A 27,499-nucleotide genomic window follows, 5' to 3' on the forward strand; every position below is an offset into this window, starting at 1 on the left:
ATTGTATTTATGAAAGTAATGGCTCATGGATGGGCCTTTTCTTCTGAGGGACTTAACAGACGAGCAGGAAACTGAAGCAAGCAAAGCCCCATGAATAAGGAAACCTGCTCACAAACACAGTTATTGAGCATGTGTGGAGGTCCGCAAAGCAGAGTAACTGCCGCCATCTTTAAAAAGGGTGCAAGCGAGTCAGGCCAGCCAAGAGGAGGTCAAGGACTGAGCAGCTGCTACCACCAGGCCATAATGAAGAAGTCTTGGGGTTTATAAGCTTAAATAGTCCTTACTGGAGGAAGAAAGCGGAGAACAGAGGCCAGAACAAGTGTGGGGAACCTTTGGCCCACCAGATTTTGCTGAATTACAACTCCCAACATACCTGGCCATTGGCCATGCTTGCTAGGTGAAATATACTCGGAGTCAAGAGTGGATTTCATGCTCTTTATTCAGCTCATGGTGGTGAGGAGGAATGGGAGTTCCCCCAGAATGTCTGCCTTATATACATTATTTACACAATGGGCCCCACATGGTTGGCTAATTCCGGGATTCTCCTGTAGGCCAATCAGGTTGCGGATTCCCTTCCACCTGAAGCTGGATTGGGTGGCATTCTGGATGCATTCTGGATCCTATTGTTCTAGGACCAATCAGACTGCTGCATTCTGAATCCTATTCAACTCAGTACATAACACTAGGGGTGATGGGAGTTGTGGTTCAGCAACATCTCATGGGCAAAAGGTTCCCCATCCTTGGGCCAGGAGGACTATCCTCTCCTGGCTCCACTGTGGTACTAGAGTATGGGGGAACTCAAAAGGGGTCTCACCTACCACCTCAAATCTCTTGGCAAAAGGATACTGAGGAACTAATACTTTCCAATGTCCCCCCCCCCCGATGAAACTTGGGATGGCATTGTTGTTGTTGCTGTTGTTGTTGTTGTTGTTGCCCACCCATCTAACTGGGTTGTCCCAGCCACTCTGTGCAGCTTCCAACATGCATAAAAACATAATAGAACATAAAACATTAAAAAAAAACCTTCCCTATACAGGGTAGCCTTCAGTTACTTATCTCCTTGGCTCAAGGATCGCATAAGTCCATACCCTCCAATGAAAATAGGGGCATCCCACCAAACCCTCCAACATTTCTCCGGTGAAAATAGGGACATCCTAAGGGAAAGTGGGACATTCTGAGTCAAATCAGAAACCAGGACGGCTTCCGTAAATCCAGGACTGTTCTTGGAAAATAGGGAGGGTTTGGGAACTTGGCCACAGGGTGGGGTCCTAGGCTATCCTAAAGAAGAAACAGCAAGAGGACTGCTAGACCTATACCTCATCCCCAGTCCCATAGCTCTCAGAAACGGGCAGTGGAAGATAGTCTATATGGGCAAATGAGGCACTGTCCCACCAACCTCAGTCTCCGTCAGCCAGCCTCCATCTGCCTCCTTTCTTACACAAAACCAGCCAAGCTTCCTCCTACTTAATTTCATGTTGGTCCTTGTAAACACAGCAGGCAGGAAGACAAAGACAAAAATGAAATTGGTTTGCTTCAACTAGACCTTCCATTGGCCTCCTGCCTCATCAACCGTCTGCCTCTCTTTCAAATCAGAACCAGTGAAGGCGGTGAAGGTCCTGTGTGAGTGCCTGGAGGCGGTTGGAGGATGGATGGCGGCTAACAGATTGAGGTTGAATCCTGACAAGACAGAAGTACTGTTTTGGGGGGACAGGAGGCAGGGGGTGTGGAGGACTCCCTGGTCCTGAATGGGGTAACTGTGCCCCTGAAGGACCAGGTGTGCAGCCTGGGAGTCATTCTGGACTCACAGCTGTCCATGGAGGCGCAGGTCAACTCTGTGTCCTGGGCAGCTGTCTAGCAGCTCCATCTGGTACACAGGCTGAGACCCTACTTGCCCGCGGACTGTCTCGCCAGAGTGGTGCATGCTCTAGTTATCTCTCACTTGGACTACTGCAATGGACTCTACATGGGGCTACCTTTGAAGGTGACCCAGAAACTACAACTAATCCAGAATGCGGCAGCTAGACTGGTGACTGGGAGCAGCCGCTGAGACCACATAACACCGGTCTTGAAAGACTTACATTGGCTCCCAGTACGTTTCTGAGCACAATTCAAAATGTTGGTGCTGACCTTGAAAGCCCTAAACGGCCTCGGTCCAGTATTTCTGAAGGAGTGTCTCCATCCCCATCGTTCTACCCAGACACTGAGGTCCAGCGCTGAGGGCCTTCCGGCGGTTCCTTCACTGCGAGAAGCCAAGTTACAGGGAACCAGGCAGAGGGCCTTCTTGGTAGTGGCGCCCGGCCTGTGGAACGTCCTCCCACCAGATGTCAAAGAGAACAACAACTACCAGACTTTTAGAAGACATCTGAAGGCAGCCCTGTTTAGGGAAGCTTTTAATGTTTGATGTATTACGGTCTTTTAATATTTTGTTGAAGCCGCCCAGAGTGGCTGGGGAAGCCCAGCCAGATGGGCGGGGTATAAATAATAAATTATTATTATTATTATTATCTGTAAAGAGGCTATTGTGGTGCCATGGGCTCCACAAGCTGGCCAAGCTTAGTGGTGCTGAACTGAACTTCTGGTGTCTACGGCAGATGCTCTTGGAGAGGACCTGGGCACTGAGAGAGACAAGCCAGAACATGCTGAGGAGTTGCTATTGCTCTAACAGTTTTGAGGGGAAGGAGTGTGCACTTGGAGACCTGGTCCTGGACCAAGGGCCAAAGCTTCAATGAATTTGGATTTGCTGCACATTACCTATCTGGGCCTCAGTTAGTGTCATGTCTGAGTGTACCCCATCCCAGAACCCATGGAGCACAGGACATTCGGGGGGGGGAGTACTACTCCCCCAGGACAGGCATACAAAGTGTATATGAATTCCTCCTTGCACAGTTCAGTTCAAATCAGCTGATTTATTTGTTTTGCTCATTGGCAGAGAACATGCTTTGTGTGCAGAAGGTCACAAGTTTAGTCCTTGGGTTTCTAGTTAAAACAGGCTAGGAAGGTCCTTCTACTTAAGGTCTTGGAGAGCAGTAGATCACTGATACAATATAGGGAAGCAACATCTGTCTAGCATAGGCTCATTATTCACCAAGCATGGGGGCGGGGAATGAGATAACTAGAGAAAAAGATATGTATGCATTATTTATACACTGATTTGTCATCTAAAAATTAATGCCACTTACAAAATACTAAAGAGAAAAAACCCCTGCAATAAAAACCGGTAAACTAAAAGACAGGATTACTCTAGTTAAAACAAACAGAAATTAATTCCTCAAGGAATTAATAATAATAATAATTTATTATTATTATTATTATTATTATTATTATTATTATTAATGTCAGATAGTATAAAATGTGGCTGCACAGGTGATGGTACAACTGTGGCCCCATGCATATGAAAAATCAGCCTTAAAGCTTCTGCAGCAGGGTCCGAATTAAGGTGTTAATCCTGTTATAAGAACCCCTGCGCGGTTTGAGATTCAACTACCTGAAGAAGCATTTCACTTAAAACTGTATGGTAGAAGGAAAGGACAACCTTTTTCTGCCTCCCCAGTTCCAGCTATCTCTGAAGACTGGAGAAGAGACCCTTTTAAGAATATTTGGGAGGTGGGCAAGGGAAGGACTAGACCAGGGGTCTGCAACCCGCGGCTCCAGAGCCGCATGTGGCTCTTTTACACCTTTGCCGCGGCTCCGGGGCGGATACTAGCAAGGGGAGGAGGCGCATTGTGCGCCCCGACACTCCCCACTGTAGCGGGCACTGTATTGGCTGTGATGTCGCATGGGGGCGGTGCGTGCGTTAGTCACGCACCGTCCCGACGTCACCTTCCCGCCCGCCCGCTACATTGTAAGGGGCATGTACGCTGGTCACTGCATTGAAAGGGGGCATGTACGCTGGTCACTGTTTTGAAGGGGAGTGAAGAACACACACACACAAAAAGGTAACTTGTTAATTTAACGTTTATTTCTATGAGGAGGAGTAATTCTGAGGGGTCAAACAAAGAAATAATAAAAAAGTGACAAAAAAGTTATTTTTATAATGACGAGTTTTGCGGCTCCCAGTTTTTTTTTCTTTGGAAACGGGTCCAAGTGGCTCTTTTTGTCTTAAAGGTTGCAGACCCCTGGACTAGACCATGTGAAAAATGAACAGAATATTTTAACTGCAGTTCATTCATTTTCAGCTTTGTATTCTTTGTTATATATAAAAAGCACGCCAACACATTCCATTGTTGCACCCATGACCTAGGTTTGTGGTGCCATTCAGCTCTTAGCTTTCATATCTCAGGTTCTAACACTGGTTGTAACATTTCTGCCATTTCGGGTTTTGCCAGCTGTTGTAAACAAAATCTGCCCTTATTCCCTTATGGGGTACACAAGAGCCCTTATAGAGTCCTTTGTAGGTTCTCCATCCGCAGGAGAAAATAACAGCCGCCAACCAGAGAATATTGAGAAGCAAAGCAGCTAGTAAGCCTGATCTTTATTAAAGCTGTTGCAACAGGGTGCTCGCCCCAAAGGCAGGAGGAGGACCCAGAACAAAGGTGTGCCCGTCCTTATATAGACATTTTGAAATTCCCTGCCCTGGAGCTCAAGACCCCCCCCCCCAAACATCATACCTACATCACAGAAAAGGCGGTCTACAACAGAGATTTGAACGTTGTTGTTGTTGTCTGCCAGGTTATCCGATAATGCCTTATCTGATTGCCTTTTCTGGTAGTCTGGCCATTCCTTTGAGATGGTAATTACTTAATTCCTAAGACAATTCCTCCTTGCAGAGAAACATTTGGTCAGTTTGGGAGTCAAAATGGTTTCAGGACTGTCCTCCTGTGCTGCTTCGGACATATGGTTTATATATTTATGTACGTATTTGCTTGGTACATTTATGAACATTTATTATATATAAGACCTTAAAAAATTTATTGCACAGCTATCCTGCATCGATCATACCATTGGGTTTGGTCCAGGGCTCGATTTAGGTTTGATGAGGCCCTAAGCTATTGAAGGTAATGGGGCCCTTTATATGTCCAGCTGTCCTTTGTCAACAACGAATTGTCACGGTTTATTTGTTGTTGTTGAATATATGCTATATGATAATTTATGGACCTAATAGGTATATGAAGACAGGAGTGCCTGGTGTACTCTGGTCCATGGGGTCACGAAGAGTCGGACACGACTAAACAATAGGTATCTAATGCCATTTGTACATAACAAAATATGTATTTTATCAAAGTAATTGTTGAACTGAAATAAAATTAATAAGAAGTATATTAATAGTGAAATACAATTAAGAAGGCAGGAACCTTTCTACATATGTGGTGGGAGTATAAAGAGATAGAGGGATTATGAGAAAATATCTATAACGAACTGAAAAAGATGTTTAGATTTTCATTTGGAAAAAACCCAGAATCCTTTCTCCTAGGTATCATGTCAGAGGAAATAAAAAGAACGGTCAGACCAATATTTATGTATGCAACTACGACAGCAAGGTTATTGATTGCCAAAAATTGGAAAAGCAGCAGCGTCCCAACTAAAACAGACTGGTTATCTAAAATGATGGAATACTTCCATATTGCCAAACTAACAGGGAGGATAAGAGGAGATATGGTACAAAAAGTGAATAAGGAGTGGGCTATCTTTACATCAAAATTTATGTGGAAAAAGTAGAATTTCTGACAGATATTGAGTGAATCCAGAAAATGATTAGAGTGAAAGGAGAGTAGAGTCAAGATGGAAGAAGAGATTAAAGAAATAATGAAATGCATTTAAGCTAGTTGGAAAAATAAAGTAGCATAACAAGAACGGCTGGAAGTCAAGTCACTTGGTGGGTGTCCGTGTGGGGTAGGTGTGTAGTGTTAAGTTGTGGGTGAACATATCAGACGACACAGCGATTCTTCAAACAGCTCTTGTTTATTCACAGGCCAGAACAGAACTGAACTGAAGGGTTCAGTCAGCCTGCTTATACAGAGCTCTACTAGAACACAACAGTAACCATTTTCTGTAACTATCCAATCACTGAACGTCACTTTCGATCCCTTATTTGCATATGTGGACCTGAACTATCTACAGTATCCCCCTGCTGGCCCAGGGTGAGAACTTCAGTACATAACATGTAGATATGTTGATATGTACAGTATAGGTAGGTATTATATAGATTAATGTAGTGTTGTAAACAAAAATTGCCCTTTTCCCTTATGGGGTATCCAAGAGCCCATATAGAGTCCTTACGTTAGGTTCCCTATTAGTAGGAGAAAATAACAGAGGTCAACCAGAGAATATTGAGAAGCAAAGCAGCTAGTAAGCTTGATCTTTATTGATCTGTTGCCACAGGGTGCTCCCCTCACCCGCAGGAAAGGAGGAGGAACCCAGAACAATGGCGTGCAAGGCCTTATAAAGACTTTTGAAATTGGCACCCTGTAGATCAAGACCACCCCCAGAAACATCATACATACATCACAGAAGGGGTGTAACCTAAGACCACCCCCCAGATACATTATACCTACATCACAGAAAAGGCGGTCTAAAACAGAAATTTGAATGTTGTTTTTCTCCTGTCTGGCAGGTTACTTGATTGGATTGCCTGGGGAGCCCAGCCAGTCTTTTGTAATGATAAATACTTAGTTCCTGGGCCAGGTCACAGGCTCACACCCTATTCATATCTTAAATGTGCCCTTAAGACAGGATTTGTGAGGAAAGAAACAATGGGAGGTTTCCCACTTTGACCTTGCAGAGAAAACATTTGCTCAGTTTAGGAATCAAAATGGTTCCAGGTCAGTCTTCCTGTGCTGATCTACGTACATGCTTGGTTGGTACACTTATGAACGTTTAACATACCGGTATGGCGCTGTGGGTTAAACCACAGAGCCTAGGACTTGCCGATCAGAAGGTCAGCGGTTCAAATCCCCACCACGGGGTGAGCTCCCGTTGCTCGGTCCCTGCTCCTGCCAACCTAGCAGTTTGAAAGCACGTCAAAGTGCAAGTAGATAAATAGGTACCACTCCGGCGGGAAGGTAAACGGCGTGCGCTGCTCTGGTTCGCCAGAAGCGGCTTAGTGATGCTGGCCACATGACCCGGAAGCTGTACGCCAGCTCCCTTGGCCAATAAAGCGAGATGAGCGCCGCAACCCCAGAGTCGGTCACGACTGGACCTAATGGTCAGGGGTCCCTTTACCTTTATATCTAAGACCTCAAAATTCCTATCACAGTAGGTATGTTTTATGTTATGAAAATAAGGTAGTGTGTTGTGTATGCATATTGTGTAAATGTATATGTATGTGTTTTATATGTTAGTAAAATTTATAGATAGATAGATAGATAGATAGATAGATAGATATAGATATGTATATTTGGGGGGAGGGCAAGAGAGTGGGGTCCTAAGCTATAGCTTGTTTAGCTTATACGTATGCATATTGTGTAAATGTATATGTATGTGTTTTATATGTTAGTAAAATTTATATATATATATATATATATATATATATGTATGTATGTATATTTTGGGGGGAGGGCAAGAGAGTGGGGTCCTAAGCTATAGCTTGTTTAGCTTATACGTAAAACCGACACTGGTTCGTCAAATGTACTTTTAAAAGGGACTTTTGGGGGCTACAAATTTTAAACAGCCATGGCCACCCTGTGGAGAATTTCATCACTTCCTCTGCTCTCGACCTCGCAGAGGCGAACTCTCGCAAACCAGTCCTAACTCTGCGCATTTAGTACATCCCATTGCGTCCATCCGGGCGCGTAGCATTGCAGCCCGTTTCGTCAGGCGCTTGCGAACTGCGCACGCGCGCCGAGAAATCCCCGCGCAAACTCCCCCCGCCCTCTTTCCCCTGCGCCTGCGAAAAAAACCGGCTTCCGGTCCCGCCTCCCCCCTCCGTCGTGCGTCAATCAAGCAATCTTTGACCTTGAGGCTTTGCGCGGCGGCTGCCGCCCCACAAGGGCCCACCCACAAAGCTGCCTTAGGAAAGTGCCTGATCCGGCACTTTTCTCGATGCGTTCCTTGAGGGATAATTAAAAGCAAAACAAAGAAAACACCTTACAGAAAGAAACTGGTGCGTTTCAAAGCCATACTGAGGCACGTGTATGCGTGTGTGTTTTCCCGACACGGCCGTTTCTCCCCCGGCGTTTTGCTAGGACAGCCGCGGGAAGGCGGAGGCCCCCACTCCCTCGCACGACGCACGCGAGCGCTTGGACCACGCCCCCTCGCCTCCCTCACGTGGGCCAGAGGCTTCGAGAAAGCACCCGCAGCGGCCGCGCGCAGCTCTCTCCGCTCCTCCTCAGGCCTCCGCCGCCGCCGCCGCCGCCGCCGCCGCCACCATGTTGACTGCCGCCCGCTTGCTGGTTCTGCGCCGCGGAGGGGCCGCCGCAGGGCCTGCTCAGGTGAGGCGCCCTGGGCGGAGAGGGAGAAGGCGCGACGGACGGACGAGCGAAGAGGGGGAGGGCAAGGGCGTCGGGAGCCCCCTCAGAAAAGAAGGGCCCCCTTCCGTGCCCTTCAGGCGGGTTGGGGGGTGGGGTTGGAGCTCGGAAGCGCGCTGCCTCAAAACCCGCTAGTTCCCACGACCTTTCCGCGGCTCACGTGTGTCGCGCAGGACACGTGTGTCAAGGCAGACATGTGCTTCGTGAAATCTGACCGGCTTTTTGCTGATTTTTTAAATTATTATATATTTTTTTTGCTCGTGTGAGGGGGGGGTAAAAAAAATGAGGGTTTTTTTGCCGCTGGGTGTCAGATCCTTGCCCGACTCGAGGGCCTGAGGGGTTCAAGCATCCAGTGAGGAGCGCACGTGTGTTAAAGCGGGTGGGGTGGGGTGGGGGGCGGGGAGGATCTCCATTAAATGATTTATGTAACGCGCCGAATAATTTATGTAACTGTTATGCACTGTTTCTTGATTATTTTGGTTGGCCTAATAAAATGTATTGCTGCAAGGCTGGATTTTGGAACTTTTTTTTTTTAAAAAAAAGGGAATAGTACAGCTGCCCCCTTGCTTTCTGAGCTTTCTGCCCTTTAGTTCAGGGGTCAGCAAACTTGTTTTCCAGCAGGGGGCTGGTCCACTGTCCCTCAGACCTTGTGGAGGGCTGGACTATATTTTGGGGGGAAAATATGAACCAATTCCTATGCCCCACAAATAACCCAGAGATGCATTTGAAATAAAAGCACACATTCTACTCATGTAAAAACACCAGGCAGGCCTCACAAATAACACAGAGATGCATTTTAAATAAAAGGACACGTTCTACTCATGTAAAAACACGATGATTCCCAGACCGTCCAGAGGCCGGATTTAGAAGGCGATTGGCCCAGATCTGGCCCCTGGGCCTTAGTTTGCCTACCCATGCTTTAGTTAGTAGGTGCAGCGATTATTTAGCACGGTAGATAAGAATCTGAAAGGGTATGTTAAAAATCAATTTTTTTCAGAACGTGGGGAGCAGCAGAATTAGCCTTGGTGGATTAGAATGATTGGGACCTGCATATATCATGACTAAACTGGCTTCTGTCGAAGTAGTAATTGGTAAGGTGAGAGATGCTTGGGAACTGAAAAGCAGTATGCTTGAGATTACACCTTAGTAAGGAATTGCCCCTGGAAAGCAAGCTCGCTCAGGTGTGTTTGATATAGCTCATGAGGCTGAATTTCTGTGTGGGCTTGTTTAGGAGTAAGTTCCATCTAGCTCAGTGGGACTTCTTAGTTAACATGCATAGGATCGGAATGTAAACTGGATGTAGCAGGTAGGGCAATAAAAACTACAGAAATCAGGAGGTTTTCCAAGTAGAAGCCATCATCAATCTTTTAACTGGTACAGTCTTCTCATAGGAAGACATGTTTTTGAGTTTTAAGAGCATTAACAGTGGTGGCAGAAGGTGGTTCATTTTCATTTACATATAGTAGCTGTTTATGAATACATCTCATTAGCTTCATTTGTTTTTTAGGTTTTCTGGAATGGCGTAAGTCAAGATATCCTCAGATCTGTAACAAGCCGGCAATATGCGTAAGTAACATAGCTGAACAAGCTAGCATTATTTGTCTTGTTGAAATGGCAATGTGAACTGAAAGTGCAAAAGCAAATTTTTACTTCACTATTAAAAGGAGCATCACAAAGATGTCAATTCGTTCCTCAGATTGTAGGCATTCAAAGCTTTTGCTTTTGGAAAAGCTATGGTCCTATCAAGAACCCATGGGTGGTGTGAAGACCAAACATTTCTTGAGAGCTCTTTCTCCAAAAGTAGAGGGAAGAAAGACAATCACTAAAAAGAAATGGCAGGTGACAGAACTGGAAATTTCTGGTGAGACTGGCTCATAAGTTGGGGGCACGTATGCCAAACAAGTATTAACCTTCGTACTGTTTTCTTTTTGGTAAAAAAAAGTAATTGTTGGGAAATGCAGTCTCGCTCTCAAGAAAAAATAAAAATCTGAGAATTTCAGTTTGTGTAGATAACCCGTTTTCTGAAATCTGTTAATACTGACATGAAAATTTAGCGGTTTGCTTGGGCATGGATTCTGGTTGGAGAAAAGACTTAAATCCTAGTGTCTTCCATAATTCTTCTTTAAATATATTACCATCTACAAAACGCAGGAGGATGGATCCCAGCGCCAAGGGATTTCAAGGGGGAAATTACCATATTTTTCACTCTATAGGATGCACTTTTTCCCCTCCAGAAATGAAGGGGAAATGTGTGTGCGTCCTATGGAGTGAATGGAGAGCGAGAGGGGTTGTGAGCACCGACCCCTCTCACTCTCCACGCTTCAGGGCAAGGCTCTCCTGGCTTCAGCGAAAGGAACCCAAAGCCTTTGGAGCGCAGCGCGAGGTCCCGCTGCGTTCCAAAGGCTTCAGGCGGCTATCCCTGAAGCCTTTGGAGCGCAGCAGGAACTTGCGCTGCGCTCCAACGGCTTCGCAACCTTGCCACTGCTCCCGGACCCATTCTGTGGGCTGGGGTCGGGGGAAATTCGGGCTTCCCCCGCCCCCAGCCCTGCAAACTCCGGGAGCAAAGGCGAGGTTGTGCTGTTAGGGTGCAGGGCACTGCTGTAAGCAACCTGGGTCAATCCAGAATTTTCTCTGGCTAGTGATGAGGGAGGACAAGTGCCTTACCAGTTGTCTCTCAGCATACTGCTGTGTGAAACAGCAGTAGTGGAAAGGGTCATAGGAAGTCCCCATTATAAAGTTATTCTGTTTTTCTGAGTAGTGATGGCCAAAACCATAACTTTGCCTTTGAAAAGCTGGACTCAGTTAAAGTGTAGTTAAATATGTGTGCTTGTTAAATATGCTGAAGTGTGTGCTTGGCATAGATTAGAGACAAAATAAAGTATGGCCTTGATCATTTTGTTGTACTGCTTATAATGCAGTCACTAGTCTAACTATGATACAGCTGGAAGAACAGTAGTAGACTTGCTGCTTTTATGGTACGATGGTAGGTAGACATTTTCTTGCTTAAAATACATTTAAATTTATCTTTTCAGATCAGAAGCAATCAAAGGTGCTGTCATTGGCATTGATCTCGGCACGACCAACTCTTGTGTGGCAGTCATGGAAGGGAAGCAAGCGAAAGTGAGTTCAAAATAACTGCTTATCCACTTCATGATTTATTTTAAAATGTACACCCCAATTTTTGAGGAACCTCTTCCACAAAGGAATTTATAGTCTTAAATAAAAACCAATCCTTCCTGACAATAAAATAGAAAAACCCAGTTTCTGCTGCTTCAACTACAGTCACTGTTGCATATTCTTTTATCTTGCATAGGTGCTGGAAAACGCAGAAGGTGCCAGGACGACCCCTTCTGTTGTAGCCTTTACAAGCGATGGGGAGAGATTGGTTGGCATGCCAGCTAAAAGACAGGCCGTCACGAATCCCCCCAATACATTCTATGCAACAAAACGACTAATTGGGCGGCGATACGATGATTCGGAAGTGCAGAAGGATATGTAAGGAGGTTATCTTTTCTATTAATGCAAACCGTGCTGCAAACCTAAACATATTTGCACTTGTGGAGCTTTGTAAGCTCCAAATGTAGTTGTGGATGATCAGAATAAAACAATTGAAATAAAGTGGCCTTCACTGGCCAGTTTTCCTGACCAAGATTGGACTTTGGACTAGAGGGTCTCTGTCATATAATAGTCTAGAGATGGTTTTATAGAAATGCAACATTCGTTCTTTTAAAGTTGTCCTTTTGCCTGCTTTGTTGCTTCATTAAAGAACAATGCCGGTGGAGTGATGGTGATGATGCGTGATTGATTAGTTGACACAGGCTCTGTAACCTTTTAAAAATACTTGTGCTTCCAGCAAAAACGTTCCTTTTAAAATTGTCCGTGCTTCTAATGGTGATGCCTGGGTAGAAGCTCATGGAAAGCTGTATTCCCCAAGCCAGATTGGTGCCTTCATATTGATGAAGATGAAGGAGACAGCAGGTTTGTACTGTAAAGCATCTGAGCTGGGAGTGTGGGAAGTAGAGGGACCCAGCATCCCCACACCAACGAGGTGCCCATGACCCGTGAATTATCTACCAGATTGTAGGGGGTTTCCCAGCTAAATTTCCACAGTGTACACTGGTCCAGCACCAGCTCATCTTGCCCTCTTAATTTGAAGCATTTTGCTTGACTTAAGCACTGTGAGCAGCATGGAAGGAGCTCTCTCCCTTTGGTGGTAGAGAATCCAGTCAAGACCCGGGTTCAAATGAATTAATTTTATTAAGGATTATAAAAGAAAGAGGAGAAAGGCAATGGGGGGGGGGGAAATAGTATGCACTTCATAAACCTGTATTTTGCAGTCATGCATAGTCTTTCCCAGCCACTTTGTGTGGCTTACAGCATACAGTGGTACCTCTGGTTACAGCTGCTTCAGGTTACAGACTGTTAACCCGGAAATAGTACCTCGGGTTAAGAACTGTGCTTCAGGGTGAGAACAGAAATCGCACGGCGGCAGGAGGCCCCATTAGCTAAAGTGGTACCTCAGGTTAAGAACAGTTTCAGGTTAAGAACAGACCTGCAGAACAAATTAAGTTCTTAACCCGAGGTACCACTGTATATAAAACATAGTAAAACATCAAGCATCAAATACATCCTGAGTAGGAATGGGATAACACACAGGAAAATATTCCATGTTTTATCTCTACTTAACAGAGTTACTGTAGGTGATTTGATAGTGTGTCAGATTGTAACCAAAGGGACCCGGATTCAAATTTAATCCAAATATTAGGAGCCCGGTCAGAAACTCTGTGTAACCTACCCTGAGGGTGGTTGTGAGGAGGAAATGGGACTGTTTCTTGTCTGCCACCCTGAACTCATTGGAGGAAGGTCAAAATACAAATAGTTTAAAAAGCAAACCCACTCCCAAACTTTCATAGAGTCTAAATCATTTCATTAGCTGGAAGCCATCCAGATTGGAACCTCTGCTTTGACATGTCTATATATGAACCTATTTAAAATGATGCTTTTTACTTAATAGAAAATTACCTGGGGCATCCAGCAAAAAATGCTGTCATCACGGTCCCTGCTTATTTCAATGATTCTCAGAGGCAGGTAAGATTGCTGAAATCTGAATTTGCTTCATCTGTGTGGCTGTTTCCAATATCTTGTCTTCTGCTGCAGTAGTATACATGAATACTTTTCCATATATATTTCTCCATGGATATGTTAATGCCTGAAGTCCAAAATGCATGTGACTCCATTAAGAACCTAGGAAGCTGTTTTATATTGAATCAGACCCTTGGGCCATCTAATTAAGTATTGTCTACACTGACTTGGCAGCAGCTTCCAGGATTTCAGAAAAGGGGCAGTCAGTCCTACTAAGTGAAGCTTGGGGCTGGATATGGAACCTGCATGCAAAGGAGATGCTCTAGCCACTGAATTATGGCAATTCCCCATTATAGTTGCTTTACAAGAGTTCTCTCAAAAGCTTTTTTTGCAGAGGAAACACTGGCCTTTTTTGTAATCAAGCAATGTTTTAATACGCCGTTATTTTCTTCCAAGGCTACTAAAGATGCTGGGCAGATTGCGGGATTGAATGTTTTGAGGGTGATAAATGAGCCAACAGCTGCAGCACTAGCTTATGGCTTGGATAAGTCTGAAGACAAAGTGTAAGTATATAAAACTTCTGAAAACTTGAACTTCATCGCTTTCATGTTTCTTAGGTCAGATAAATGAATTGCCAGCTTCTGGGCGGCTTCCTCCAGTTTTTTGGCAAACAATGGAACTGAAAGACTTTCGAGCATACCTTCATATGTAGTCCTCTGTGCTCAGTATAGCAAAATATTATATTCCTGTAAGCAGAGATTCAGGGCAACCTCTGAAATTGGTGGCATTCTCTCTTCCATGCAACTACACAGGGTACAGTGACCTTCATGCCAAGAAGGAAATAAACGCATTAATTCCTGATACCTGCCTTCATAAGCAGCTGCTTCTGTTTCAACAAGTTGTTTGTCGGATTAAAATTAAATAGTGTGGCAAAAATTGGACATCCTCTGAAATCTTAAGATTCCAAGTAATTAAACGAAGCAACTTGCAACAGTCTCACTCCTTTAACATGTTAGTCTTTGATTAAAAAGAGGAAACTGGTGTTCCCCCACGACTGAAGGTGCTAATCAATTTGTCCCTCCCGCCCCCTTTAGTATTGCAGTCTACGACTTGGGTGGTGGCACATTCGATATTTCTGTCTTGGAAATTCAGAAGGGAGTCTTTGAGGTCAAATCCACCAATGGTGACACTTTCTTGGGTGGTGAAGATTTTGACCAGGCCTTGTTGCAGCATATTGTGAAAGACTTCAAGAGAGAGGTAAGTCGCTTGTATTTCATGGACTGGAGATGAAGGAACCACCAGAGAGCTTTTTCAAGTGTTCATTTAACCTTAAAAAAGGGAGACCTGCATGGATCTGACTAACTTTATTAGAAGAGCCACACTGGTTTCCAAGACAATAAAGCTGTTCACTCTCTGCTCCTTTACCACTGGCCTTATTGAAATCCTCTTGTAGTTCGCTTTTAAACACGTCTTCACCTCTTGAACATAAGCAGGGGGGAGGCATGTGATGTGTGTGTTTAGTGCATTTTAACTCGGTGGCACCGTGGAGGGATGCGGGTGGCTCTGTGGTTTAGGGCTTGCCACTCAGAAGGTTGGCGGTTCGAATCCCCGTTGCTCGGTCCCTGCTCCTGCCAACCTAGCAGTTCGAAAGCACGTCAGAGTGCAAGTAGATAAATAGGTACCACTCCAGCGGGAAGGTAAACTGCATTTCCATGCGCTGCTCTGGTTTGCCAGAAGTGGCTTAGTCATGCTTGGCCAGTAAAGTGAGATGAGCGCCAGAACCTCGAGTCGTCCACGACTGGACCTAACAGTCAGGGGTCCCTTTACCTAACTCTCTGAAGGCCAGCGCACATTTTACAGTGGTGGGCATGTTTGCTGCATTTCCCTCACAAAAAGTATGAAGCTGGGGGAGACATGTATCTGAATACTTGCAGCGAGGGGGGCACAAGGTATTTGTGTGCTGTAGTGCTGTGTTTGGCTATTGCTCCCTGACACACGTTGCCTGCATGGTCATGAGCCATGGATCTCCATGCCATATGATGGCTGCTATACTTTCCATCCTTGCATGGCTATTTGAGGCTGGAATGGATGTAGAAGAAAAAGCCTCCCCCAGAGCACACAGTTTCAGTGCAGTGCCTTTCTTTACGGATGCAACTAAAATTTGGTTAACTGTCAGTCTCCTTTTGTTAGTTGTGTCAGATAAAGTTTAGTGAACAGCCCATCCAAATTCATTGAAGTAAATTGATGGTTCTATGTAGAAAAGGCTTGGGTGCTCGCTGGATGTTTTAATGAGTGGATTATATAATGTTGACATTAATAGGCAATTCAGCGCTGCCAGATTTAGTTAGCATCCAATACCGTTTGGCATGCATTTTGTGGCAGTAGAAGGTTTACCTTTTCTCCCTTAAACGTAGCTCGGGCAGGACTGATGCGTACTTGAGAAGCAAAACATGACTGGGACTGGAAATGATCGCTTGGCAACCGAGAGGGCATTTGTGTACCAAGATGTAGCTAGTCTAGTATTAGTAGCTGGAGTTTAAAAAGCTGGAATGAAGGAAAGCGAATTCCCAGCCTTACTGTTTAAAGATCCATTAACTCAATGAAAATTAGTAAATTGGCTCAAGTCAGGTAAATCTCTGGTGTGTTACATCACATATACTGCAAAGCCTTTTAAGTTGTTGGTAGTACAGTTGTACCTTTTGGCTCCCGAATGCCACAAACCTGGAAGTGAGTTTTCTGGTTTGTGAAAGTTCTTAGGAACCCAAACATCCCGACGGGGCTTCTGATTGGCTGCAGGAGCTTTCTGCAGCCAATCAGAAGCCGTGCTTTGGTTTCCAGACATTTTGGAAGTTGAATGAGCTTCTGGAACGTATTCTGTTGGACGTTCAAGGTATGACTGTACTGTACTGTGCTGTTTATGTAGTAACATGTGCCATTAGTACTGTCAGTGCTATAAAGCACATGTGATTTTGAAGAGCCACTTCAAATATTGAACATGAAAGAGAATGTGGGTTTTGTAATGCTGTTCTATCTCACAGTATAATACTATGAACATGTTGTTTGTCCTTTTCCAGACAGGTGTTGATCTAACTAAAGATAACATGGCTCTACAGAGGGTGAGGGAAGCTGCAGAAAAAGCAAAGTGTGAACTCTCTTCCTCAGTCCAGGTGAGTAAATGAATTATTTCACTCCAAGCAAAAGCACTACCAAGGGGTGGGGAGTATTTCCCAGTAGCGGAAGTATTGCAGTCCTGGATAAATGTGATAATACACGAATGGAAGTGTTGCTTTGGGGGAAATTCCTAGAGCCTAACCAGATGCGTAAACTACTAATCATGTACAGTACAATGACTGGAGAACCCCCAGATGTTGGTGACTGATGGGTTTGCCTTTTTCAGTGCTCCGAGGGAATTAGTTATTACTGAGAAAAAATAAATAGCTTTTCTTTCTGGCCAGAGTAATAGATAAGTGCCATATCCTATAACTGTAGCTCATGTAGTGAGCTATAGTTTGTTCTAGTGTTCTTAACTGTGTGACAAGTACATTTTTTATTCAAGCTTTGCAATCAAGCATTGCTTTTTGGCCAGAGATCTTCTCTGTAACAACAAAGGAGGATTTGTTTTAACTAAACAATTACTGTACATTTTTTTGAGTTGGTGTGTTAAAAATTTGGTTTGAAAGAAGTCCTTGATTCTTCATCTGGATGGAATAAATACGAACAACAATTTGGTTACCTTTACAGACTTGAGGAAAGAGTCAGATCAGAAAGGGTGCTGTTTGTTTTTTATTTATCTCTGATAGCTGATCTTTCTTTGCATTGCAGACAGACATTAACTTGCCATATCTTACAATGGATGCTTCAGGACCAAAGCATTTGAATATGAAGCTGACTCGTTCTCAGTTTGAGGGGATTGTGGCCGATCTGATCAGAAGGACAATAGCACCTTGCCAGAAAGCCATGCAGGACGCTGAAGTCAGCAAGAGCGACATTGGTGAAGTTATATTAGTTGGTGGCATGACCAGGATGCCTAAGGTATAATAGATTTCCTGTGACTTAATATACTTGGACCCCCATATCATCAGTTGTGCCCTTTGGACCTTGCTTAACTCTTAAGACAGCAAGAGTGACTGGAGTGAGTAGCAACTCAGCAGATGGTGTTGGCATGAAATTAACATTACCTTTCTGCTGCCTGTGCCACTCGTGACTTTGCCTGTTAAAGTTTAACTGTGGCTAAAACCTTGGTAGCTTGAATTTAAAGTCTGTTTTGCAGGGGGAATTGCTTGTGTTTTTTGTTTTTTGAGGTCTTTGCTTTTGGGCTTCCTTCCAAGCTCACCAGCGTATCTCTCTTAAGTTATAAATGAGGCAACGTGTGCCCAGAGGTTTATGCATGATGGCTGAAGGCTCTGAAAAGCCCTCACTGAGGCACTGAAGGGTCAGGAGAAGAACAGTGGTGTCATTGCATGGGAGGGGCCTCCTTTCAAGCCTCTGTCCTCCTGTTTTCAGATTATTCTGTTGGTTTGCTGCTGTGCCTTTTGTTTGTGGACAAATGTCATATACCGTATTTTTCGCTCCATAGGGTACACCGGACCATAGGGCGCACCTAGTTTTTTTTTGGGGGGGGGGATAAAGGAGAAGCCTCTGGGAGATGGATCCCGCTCGCTGTCTTGGCTTCGTTTTTAGCTGCGGGGCTGGGGCGGGGGAAGCCCGAGCTTCCCCCGACCCCAGCCCCCAGAACAGGTCTGGGAGCAGGAACTCCCGCTGGGCTCCGAAGGCTTGCGGGGTGCACAGCGGGAGTTGGCGCTGCGCTCCTCGGGCTTCAGGCTGCTATCTGCAAGCCTTTGAAGGCTATCCAAAGGCTTGCGGATAGCTGCCTGAAGCCTGGAGAGCGAGAGGGGTCGGTGCGCACCGACCCCTCTCGCTCTCCAGGCTTCAGCGAAAGCCTGCATTCGCTCCATAGGACGCACACACATTTACCCTTCATTTCTGGAGGGGAAAAAATGCGTCCTATAGAGTGAAAAATACGGTATCTGTCGTGTGAAGGCACAGCACTTGGCCCTATCCAAGTCTTGTGTTCTGTCCCATGTTAATCACATAGAAGGTGGATGAATGCACTAAGCCCGCATCTCCTATCATATTCCCAGTTCATCCTTCACATGTTGGAGGGTGACTGTGTGCAGTGGGGAGCCTGTTCTGTTCTTGTAGACTGCCTTCTAGAGATGATAGCCCTCCAACTTGCGGAGGATGGCCGGGAGGCTGGGGCAAGTCCATCGTCTGGAGGATGGGAGGGGATAACTGAATAGGGCTGATCGTTATATAAAAGAATGCTGTGGGTCCAAAAGGCAAGCATTTTATAATTTTATTTCTCTTGGCATATGAGAAGGCTGTATTTGTCTCCTGTAAGATAATGGTGGTGGTTTTCTGCAGATCTGTGCAGTGATGTACAGTGGTACCTCGGGTTACATACGCATCAGGTTACAGACTCCGCTAACCCAGAAATAATGCTTCAGGTTAAGAACTTTGCTTCAGGATGGGAACAGAAATCGTGCTCTGGTGGCAGAGCAGCAGTAGGAGGCCCCATTAGCTAAAGTGGTGCTTCAGGGTAAGAACAGTTTCAGGTTAAGAACGGACCTGTGGAACGAATTAAGTACAGTGGTGCCTCGCAAGACGAAATTAATTCGTTCTGCGAGTTTTTTCGTCCTGCGAGTTTTTTCGTCTTGCGAAGCACGGTTTCCCAAAGTCTACAAAAACCTCAAAAAAGGCTACCACACGGCGTGCAATGAGTTGCTCCTCGAAGTCACCCTGGGTATTAACGGTTTTAAGAAAAAGGAAACAAACTTGCAAGACGTTTTCGTTTTTTTCGTTTTTCGTCTTGCGAAGGAAGCCCACAGGGAAATTCGTCTTGCGAAGCAACTCAAAAAACGAAAAACTCTTTCATCTTGCTCGTTTTTCGTCTTGCGAGGTACCACTGTATATAAATCTCAAAGCTTCGGTTCTTTATTCAGACTGGGCTGCATGTTGTTACTAGAATTAGAGGGAAACTGAGAATGTGTCTACTGTAGAGGAACCTGCAGATTCAGTGGGATTTTTTGCCATTTCTAAACCCCTGCCCCCCCCCCCAAAACCTAACAGGCATGCATGTCTTATGTATCCATTCAGGTACAGCAGACTGTCCAGGACTTGTTTGGCCGCGCTCCTAGCAAAGCAGTTAATCCCGATGAAGCTGTTGCTATTGGTGCTGCCATCCAGGGAGGCGTACTGGCTGGCGATGTCACTGATGTGCTGCTGCTGGATGTGACTCCTCTCTCCCTTGGTATTGAGACGCTAGGGGGAGTTTTCACTAAGCTCATCAACAGGAACACGACTATTCCAACCAAGAAGAGCCAGGTAGGAGAGCGTGCATGTGCATGGGAGACCGTGGTCTGCGTATTGCTTTTATGTGAAATGGTACCGTGTGTTCTTCGTACCCTTCTATGGTTTATGCAATGTCCCTGCCGCTAAAGCATTCCTTCCTATTGTTCTGTTGCGAGGTCATCATTCTCTTGCTGTTTGTGCTCAAAGGTTTAGACGGTATAGAAAAAAACTGAAGATTTTCGTAATTTGCAGGTCGTGCAGGACTAAGCTGTTCCTCCACTATGGCAATGGCTATGATTTTTAAGGATGTAACTGATGTATGCTGCCCAGTTATGTAAGAACCATAGAATTGTAGAGTTGGTAGGGACCATCTAGTCCAACCCCCTGAAATGCAAGAACCTTTTGCCCAATATGGGGCTCAAACCCACAACCCTGAGATTGTCTCCTGCTCTACCAACTGAGCTGTGCCAGAGAACCTAACAATCGCTATGGAGACAGGTTGCTGGGAAGGGTGGGGGAGTAGGAGATCCATTGGGAGCACTGCTTTGTCTTACACCTCTAAGGCATAAGATACTTTCTCCCAGAACTTCAGTCATTTGCTAGTACATATTATGCTTTCCAGTAGCTAATAAGTTAGAGGCTGTGGTAGTTGTAGTACTGCTTGGAAGAAATTACATTGTCTCTTATTGGTTTGGCTACCTTCTATTCTTTTGGCTTTCCCTTCAGCTGCTATTTTTTAGTTACACAACACGGCTGTGTAACCCTGCTGATACCAAATGTGTTTCATTTTGACAGGTGTTCTCTACAGCTGCTGACGGACAGACTCAGGTGGAGATCAAAGTGCATCAGGGTGAGAGAGAAATGGCTGGTGACAATAAGCTGCTTGGCCAATTTACTTTGGTAAGTTTGTTTTCATCTGCCGTTATGGTATGAAAATTATAGGAAGTAGTTTCATTCTGCCCACTAGGGTTGAAAGACATTGTTGCATAGGAACAAACCTTTTCTGCGGCCAAAAAACCCCCCCAGAACATGTAGAAGAGTTCATTATTTTTTCCTTTTAACAATACTTGGAAAAAATGAACTATAGCATTAATTTTGCCACTGTCATGTGCAGATTTTCTGTACAGGACTTGCTGTACTAAGTCATAGCCAGGGTAGACCCACTGAAAGTGTGTTTGAAATAAGAGTTTGATTGACATTGAGTAGTTCTCTAAATTTCTGTGAATGGGTGTAAGTATGTAGTCATAGCATAGAAAAGTGGCATAAGAACACAGGGAACTGTGTTTGCTCATCCAGCAAAGTACTATTTACACTGGCTGCAACTCTTAGACGTCTTTCCACTGCGTACAGATGCCAGAAATTGAACCTTGAACCTTTTGCATGCAAAGCATGTGCTCATTGAGTGAAAATCCTCCTTCAAATAAGCATTAACCTGCAAGTGGGTTTTCAGCAAAACCAGATGCCTTCATCTACCCCGCCTGCAATAAAATGTTTTTCCCGTACTAGTCTCTACAGCCACAGCAGGCACTGTAACGCACCAGCATTTTGACTTTACTACCAAAGGTGCACTCTTGCGTTGTCTTCCAAGGCAGATGGATGCCAACTACAAGGAAACTACAAGAGTTGTGGAAATCATCATCTTGTTATTTATATGCCATCCCTCCAACTGGGTTGTCCCAGCCACTCTGGGCAGCTCCCAACAAAATATTAAAAACACAATAAAACATTAAAAACTTCCCTGAACTGCCTTCAGATATCTTCTAAAAGTCAAATAGTTGTTCATCCGTTTGACATCTGATCAGGGATCAATATTAGATTGTACAGTACTACTTCAGTGTTAGATTGCTTCACTGAGTAGCAAGTAGAATCAGCAATTGATCTCAAATGCTTACTATTTATTGCATAATTAATAAGGAGGCGCAAAGCTTATTAGTAATTGTTCCCTCTTGGTTATCAACAATGCACCTTGTGATTTTAGGTTGGGATTCCGCCAGCTCCACGGGGAGTCCCCCAGATTGAGGTCACTTTTGACATTGATGCCAATGGAATTGTTCATGTTTCTGCAAAAGATAAAGGCACAGGACGGGAGCAACAGAGTAAGTGTGCTAGATAGTTGCTTCTTTGGAGGGGAGAGGGAATGTGAACAGATGAAATTGTTATGGCAGTCAGGCACAGTAAAGGACTATCGTGATATCATGGGAAGGAAGGAAAAAGAGAAGAAAGGAGACACTAGTGTGCAACTTCTGTCAAGCTATAAAACGTGGCCATTGTTTAGTTTGCAGTTCCCACCTGAGCTTAATTTCTTTTCTGGAAGCTTTTGATAAGATCTCTGAGCTTTGCTCATGGCCAGAACCAATCAAGTGTGTGCAGTGATGCTATTATCAACACATCATTCTGAAAACACGTGTGGAAGATTTCTAACTGAGCACAACACAACTGAGAAGCTTGTTTCTCCTGGCTTTGAGATCTGTTACATAAGCACTCTTGTTCTTAAAAATGACAGTACTACATCAGATGGTAGAAAATGTCAAATAATATAGGAGGCCTATAGCTCTTTAAAAAGCAAGAGAACAAACTAATTGAAGATAGGGATTGCAGAAAGTCAGTTTTGGCAATTTTTATACAAATGTGGGGTGTAAATGCTAGACGTCATAATGTTACAGTGAGGGTCAGGCAGATAATTGTTGTGGTCTACGGGATTGGTCTTGTATGCCTACTAGGCATGTGTTGCTTTGGTTTCAGATAGCATTCTGTAAACAAAATACCGTTTCATATTTCTGTAGTTGTGATCCAGTCTTCTGGTGGTCTTAGCAAAGACGATATTGAGAATATGGTGAAGAATGCAGAAAAATATGCAGAAGAAGACAGGCGAAGAAAGGTAAGTTTGCAGTGATGACTTTAGACTGAAATATTGATTCCCAATGCAGTTATGTCTTTGGAGAACTTTGGAGCAGATGTCTAGGTCCTCAAACTAAAATAGATGCTACACTAGCTTTTCAAAATCCTTGAGTTGATAGAATTGGAGCATTTTTGCTTACAGAACAATGAATGAATGCGTATCCGAAGAGTTACATTTGGGTGAAATATATTTAGATGCCTAATTCTGTGTCAGCTTCATGATCCTCATTGATATGTGAGTGTTAGGGGCACAAATGGGGTATTTCACCAAAGTTGTTGTTTTATTCAGGAACGTGTTGAAGCTGTAAACATGGCAGAAGGAATAATCCATGATACAGAATCCAAAATGGAAGAGTTCAAAGATCAGCTACCTGCTGATGAGGTAGGTGTTCTGCCTTGCGGTAAACGAATTGTTTTCTTTTGTCTCAGTCTAAAATTAATTGTGTATGGATTTGACACGCTGCCTGGGCATGTACTGAATTTGCTTCCTCTTTTTGTCAGAATGTGCAAAACTAATGCTCTCTAAATTGTATAATCCTTCATACAGCAATTTCCTGGCTGTGCTAATTTATCACCGGAGAAACTAAGCAGCCTACGATAATGAGAAAAGGCTTTTAAAATAATTCATGATCTTTAATTTTAATTCCAGAAAGCTTTTGGCAGAGATAATAAATGCAGACTTCTCCCAAGAAATTAAAAAGAGAAAATCTTGTAAGCTTTTGTTATATTGGGGTAGTATCCCCTGTGTGAGAAAGGTTGCTGGAAAAGCCATGAAGGGGCCAAGTCAACTTGGGGGAAGGGAACTCTTATGAGAATCAAATGCTGTTCTGTTCTCTTAATAACTAGTGATGATGCTAAATTTATGATCAATCCATTAGAGTAACAAAATTTGATTTTGTGTGGTTGGTCTTGTGCAAAGCAAACATTACAGCCCCTGGTTGCTTCTCCCACCTACTGATTTTTCTGCTGCTTTGCCAGTGAAGGTGAGGCAGCTATGCAGCGATGTTCATGGTTTACGCTGTAATCATTCATGACAACATTTCACGATGTCGGGAGCAAATTAGCAATAAATCACATGGCGTCCATGAACTTAACTCTTTATTCAGGGAAACTAGGTCGACTCAGGAGCCAGGTATAGTGAGCATAGCAACTTGTCCTGATAGATCTTGCCCCAATGAGGCAGTTGTGAGGACTTAAGGTTCCCCACCTTTCCCAAAGCTGCTGTCTCTCCCAAGTCCTTCCCAAGCAATCTGAGACTATGCCAATGTGCCTGTCTCTGCCCTGCCCTCTTCATTCTTCTTCTGGTTCTAGGAGACCAGTGAGGAGGGAAGCTGATCACAACAGCAGCATCTACACCAGGCTTCCTCAACCTTGGCCCTCCAGATGTTTTGAGACTACAATTCCCATCATCCCTGACCACTGGTCCTACTAGCTAGGGATCATGGGAGTTGTAGGCCAAAAACATCTGGATGGCAGAGGTTGAGGAAGCCTGATCTACACGTTTTCATTATTTTTGTGAATTTCAGTACATTTTACCTTTTCGCTGTGCCCGCAAGCCATGAACCCACTGGAATAAACAACTGATTTTTAAATATAATATAGAGCTGACCTTGATGCTTGTGGCAGTCTATGCATGTCTGAGAGCTCGTGTAGTGGTTAGAGTGTTGGGCTAGGACCGGGGAGACCACGGTTCAAATCCCTACTTGGCCATGAAGCTCACTGGGTGATCCTGGACCACCAGTCAGTGTCTCTTAGCCTAACCTACCTCACAGGGTCGTTGTGAGGACCAGTGGGGGAGAACCATGTATGTGACCTTGAGCTCCTTGTAGAAAAGGTAGGATAGAAATCAAATAAATAGACTTTAAACTTCAGTCACCTGCAGCAAGACCTAGGAGAACAAAAACTTATTAGGCAAGTGATTTATTTTTATTTTTTAACTAACGGGGGTAAAGGCAGGCAGATTGTTTTCCATGGCTTCCCCCTTGCTGAAGGTATCGATAAAATACCTTCCACCCTGGCAGCTGATGGCACCTTCTAATTACTGTAGACTATGTGGCTTTATTGAGGTCAAGATCCGCTTTGATAAATGCCGAAAGGGTTACGGACATGTGTTTCCCTGCAATTGCTTTACAGTGCAACAAACTGAGAGAAGAAATTGCAAAAATGCGAGAACTGCTAGCTCGTAAAGACAGCGAAACCGGCGAGAACATCAGGCAGGCAGCATCCACCTTACAGCAGGCGTCCCTCAAACTCTTTGAAATGGCCTATAAAAAGGTAGGAGGGCCATGTGCTGGAGTGTATGGGGGGAGGGAGGCTCAGTTAATTTCATTGTACACAAGTTGTACATTGACAATAAATATTTTGTTTGTTTGTTTGTTTGTTTGTTTGTTTGGGCGGGCAAGGGCAGATGGTTTGGAATTTCCAATGTGTGTGTGCTTCTGGTGTAAGCTGGACACTGCCAGGACTAGCCGATCATAGCTGACCTTAGGAATGAGAGGTGATCGGAAAGAAAAAAATGTACTACAAGTTTTGAATGCTTGCATCTTGAGATCTGGTGATTAAGGGAGAAGATTGCAGGCTCCTCAGCTCAGTTGATCGGAGTAGCAGATAGAGATGTCAAATTTCCATAATTTATTTGAGCACTTGGCGAAAGTAAAGAATTAATTTTTTGGGTCCAGTCAACACTTTATTGTGGCTCAGCTTTCTAGCAAGAAGTAAGTAAGAGGGAGCCCTGTTCTTACATCCTCCTGTTAGTCGGTGCCCTTCTGAGCTAACACTGCTTTTCCCCCCTCTTCAGATGGCATCTGAGCGGGAGAGTTCTGAGAGTTCAGGAAGCTCTTCAAGCTCTGGGGATCAGAAGGAAGAAAAGCAATAATTCCCCTGTCTCGCATGGACTGGAGCAGGAAGAGGACAATGTTCCGAAGCTTGGGAGCCAATGGACCTTCCTGAGCAGCTGTGGGCAGATTTATGTCTTACTGTGTTTTTGCAGTATACTATACATAATTTCCTGAATGTATAAATTTAGTGATGGCGTCCTACTAGTGAAATTATCACCTGATCAAAAATTTATTTCGGAACAGCTCCTCGGGGTCAGTGACATTTTCAAGTGCATCCTGGGGATTCATGGAGCTCTTATTGAATGGGGGGAGTAAGCACAGCAGTGATTTCTAAAGGTTTAGAAACCATGTCTCACAGCTTGAGGGTGGCACGATGAGGCCCATGGGGTGCCTGAACTGTATATTCCGCCCTTAATTATGGATCCTCCTTTTGGGAACAGATTTCTGCTTTAGCGTGAAGGGATTTCAATAGGGCCTGGGTTGGGCAGAGGCAGAGCTCTTGCCTGCTTTGGCAGAGAAAACACAGAACTGCACCTTAGCGTTGTATCCTTGTCTGGAAGGAAATGAGTTGTTTTTAATGTAGCTGTTACTATATGAATAAGGCTACTCTGAAGTTCCATGCACTGCTTGTCTAGGCTTTCTGCTCTGCCCAGTGTCTCTTCTTGCAGAAAAACAGCTTCCCTATTAATAAAAATGTTCTTATTTGATCAATCCTGTGTGTTTTTAAAAATTGCAGCTGTCTTCTGTTTCAAACACCCCCCAGCCTGGTATTGCTCCCTGCTACTACAGATATACCGGGACGCGGGTGGCGCTGTGGGTAAAACCTCAGTGCCTAGGACTTGCTGATCGTAAGGTCGGCGGTTCGAATCCCCGCGGCGGGGTGAGCTCCTGTCTTTTGGTCCCAGCTCCTATCAACCTAGCAGTTCAAAAGCACGTCAAAGTGCAAGTAGATAAATAGGGACCGCTTTATAGCGGGAAGGTAAACGGTGTTTCCGTGTGCGGTGCTGGTGCTGGCTCACCAGATGCAGCTTCGTCACGCTGGCCATGTGACCCGGAAGTGTCTTCGGACAGCGTCGGCTCCCAGCCTCTTGAGCGAGATGAGCGCGCAACCCTAGAGTCGGTCACGACTGGCCCTGTCGGGCAGGGGTACCTTTACCTTTTTACTACAGATATAAGATGTCAGATGTACTAGAGATTTTAAACAGGTGTTTTGAAACATCCCTTCACAGGAGTAAAGCTCACAAGTGTACCTTTTTTCTTCCCTCTTCAGTGCATCACTTAATACAGGTTTGCTCCTGAGTAATCCAGAAGCCATTCTCCAGTATTAGTGTACACTGGCATTTCATAGAATTGAGTGTGCTTTGGGCATCTGACCCTACATACAATTCCAACTAATGTATTCAGTGGGTCAAATAAAACAATAATGATTAAAGGGTTGTTAAAGTATTGACCGTAAGAGAAGTTTCATTTCTGCCATGAAGGCCATCCATAGCTCACCTTCAGGTTTGAAGCAACTTCCCACACTGCAAAGCACAATTAAGCCGTCACCAACTACTGTACTTTTCTGTGTATAAGACAATTTTTTTGCTTCATTTTTAGTTCGAAATTGGGGGTCATCTTATATTCAATGCACAGGTGTTAAAAAAACCACAAGCAAATTATCTTCCCTTTGCTGCTGCGAAGAAGCTGCTGGAACTGCCCATCTCCCACAAAAAGCTTAGTAACTCTTGGTGATCCGATCTCCCCCCAAAAAGCTCAATATACTTGGTGTTGAGGAGGTGGAGACCAAAGGGGTAGGTCTGTCGCTCAATTGCTCGGGGCGGCCAGGAAAGAGGAGCTGAGGCGAGCGCAGGGAGCCCATGGCCCGGAGATGAGGCGGGCGAGAAAGAGGCCCCCACCTCAGCAGTGCGGCAGCAGGAGGTAACACTA

General features: G+C 44.6%; 1 protein-coding gene across 1 annotated transcript; it reads left to right on the plus strand.

The window, feature by feature from the left end:
- The first annotated feature begins 8,194 nt into the window (after positions 1–8,194).
- Positions 8,195–26,281, plus strand: HSPA9 (heat shock protein family A (Hsp70) member 9). Its single transcript, XM_080999129.1, has 17 exons — positions 8,195–8,366; positions 9,910–9,968; positions 11,435–11,522; positions 11,716–11,897; positions 12,256–12,380; positions 13,417–13,490; positions 13,941–14,047; positions 14,579–14,741; positions 16,559–16,651; positions 17,307–17,516; positions 19,641–19,868; positions 20,631–20,735; positions 21,814–21,931; positions 22,619–22,713; positions 23,023–23,115; positions 24,867–25,007; positions 25,531–26,281. The coding sequence occupies exons 1-17, from the start codon at positions 8,304–8,306 to the stop codon at positions 25,606–25,608; spliced, it is 2,022 nt and encodes a 673-aa protein (XP_080855255.1). The 5' UTR covers positions 8,195–8,303; the 3' UTR covers positions 25,609–26,281.
- The last annotated feature ends 1,218 nt before the right edge of the window (positions 26,282–27,499 follow it).

The sequence above is a fragment of the Podarcis pityusensis genome, assembly GCF_964106645.2.
Source record: "Podarcis pityusensis genome assembly, chromosome: 3".
Taxonomy (NCBI): domain Eukaryota; kingdom Metazoa; phylum Chordata; class Lepidosauria; order Squamata; family Lacertidae; genus Podarcis; species Podarcis pityusensis.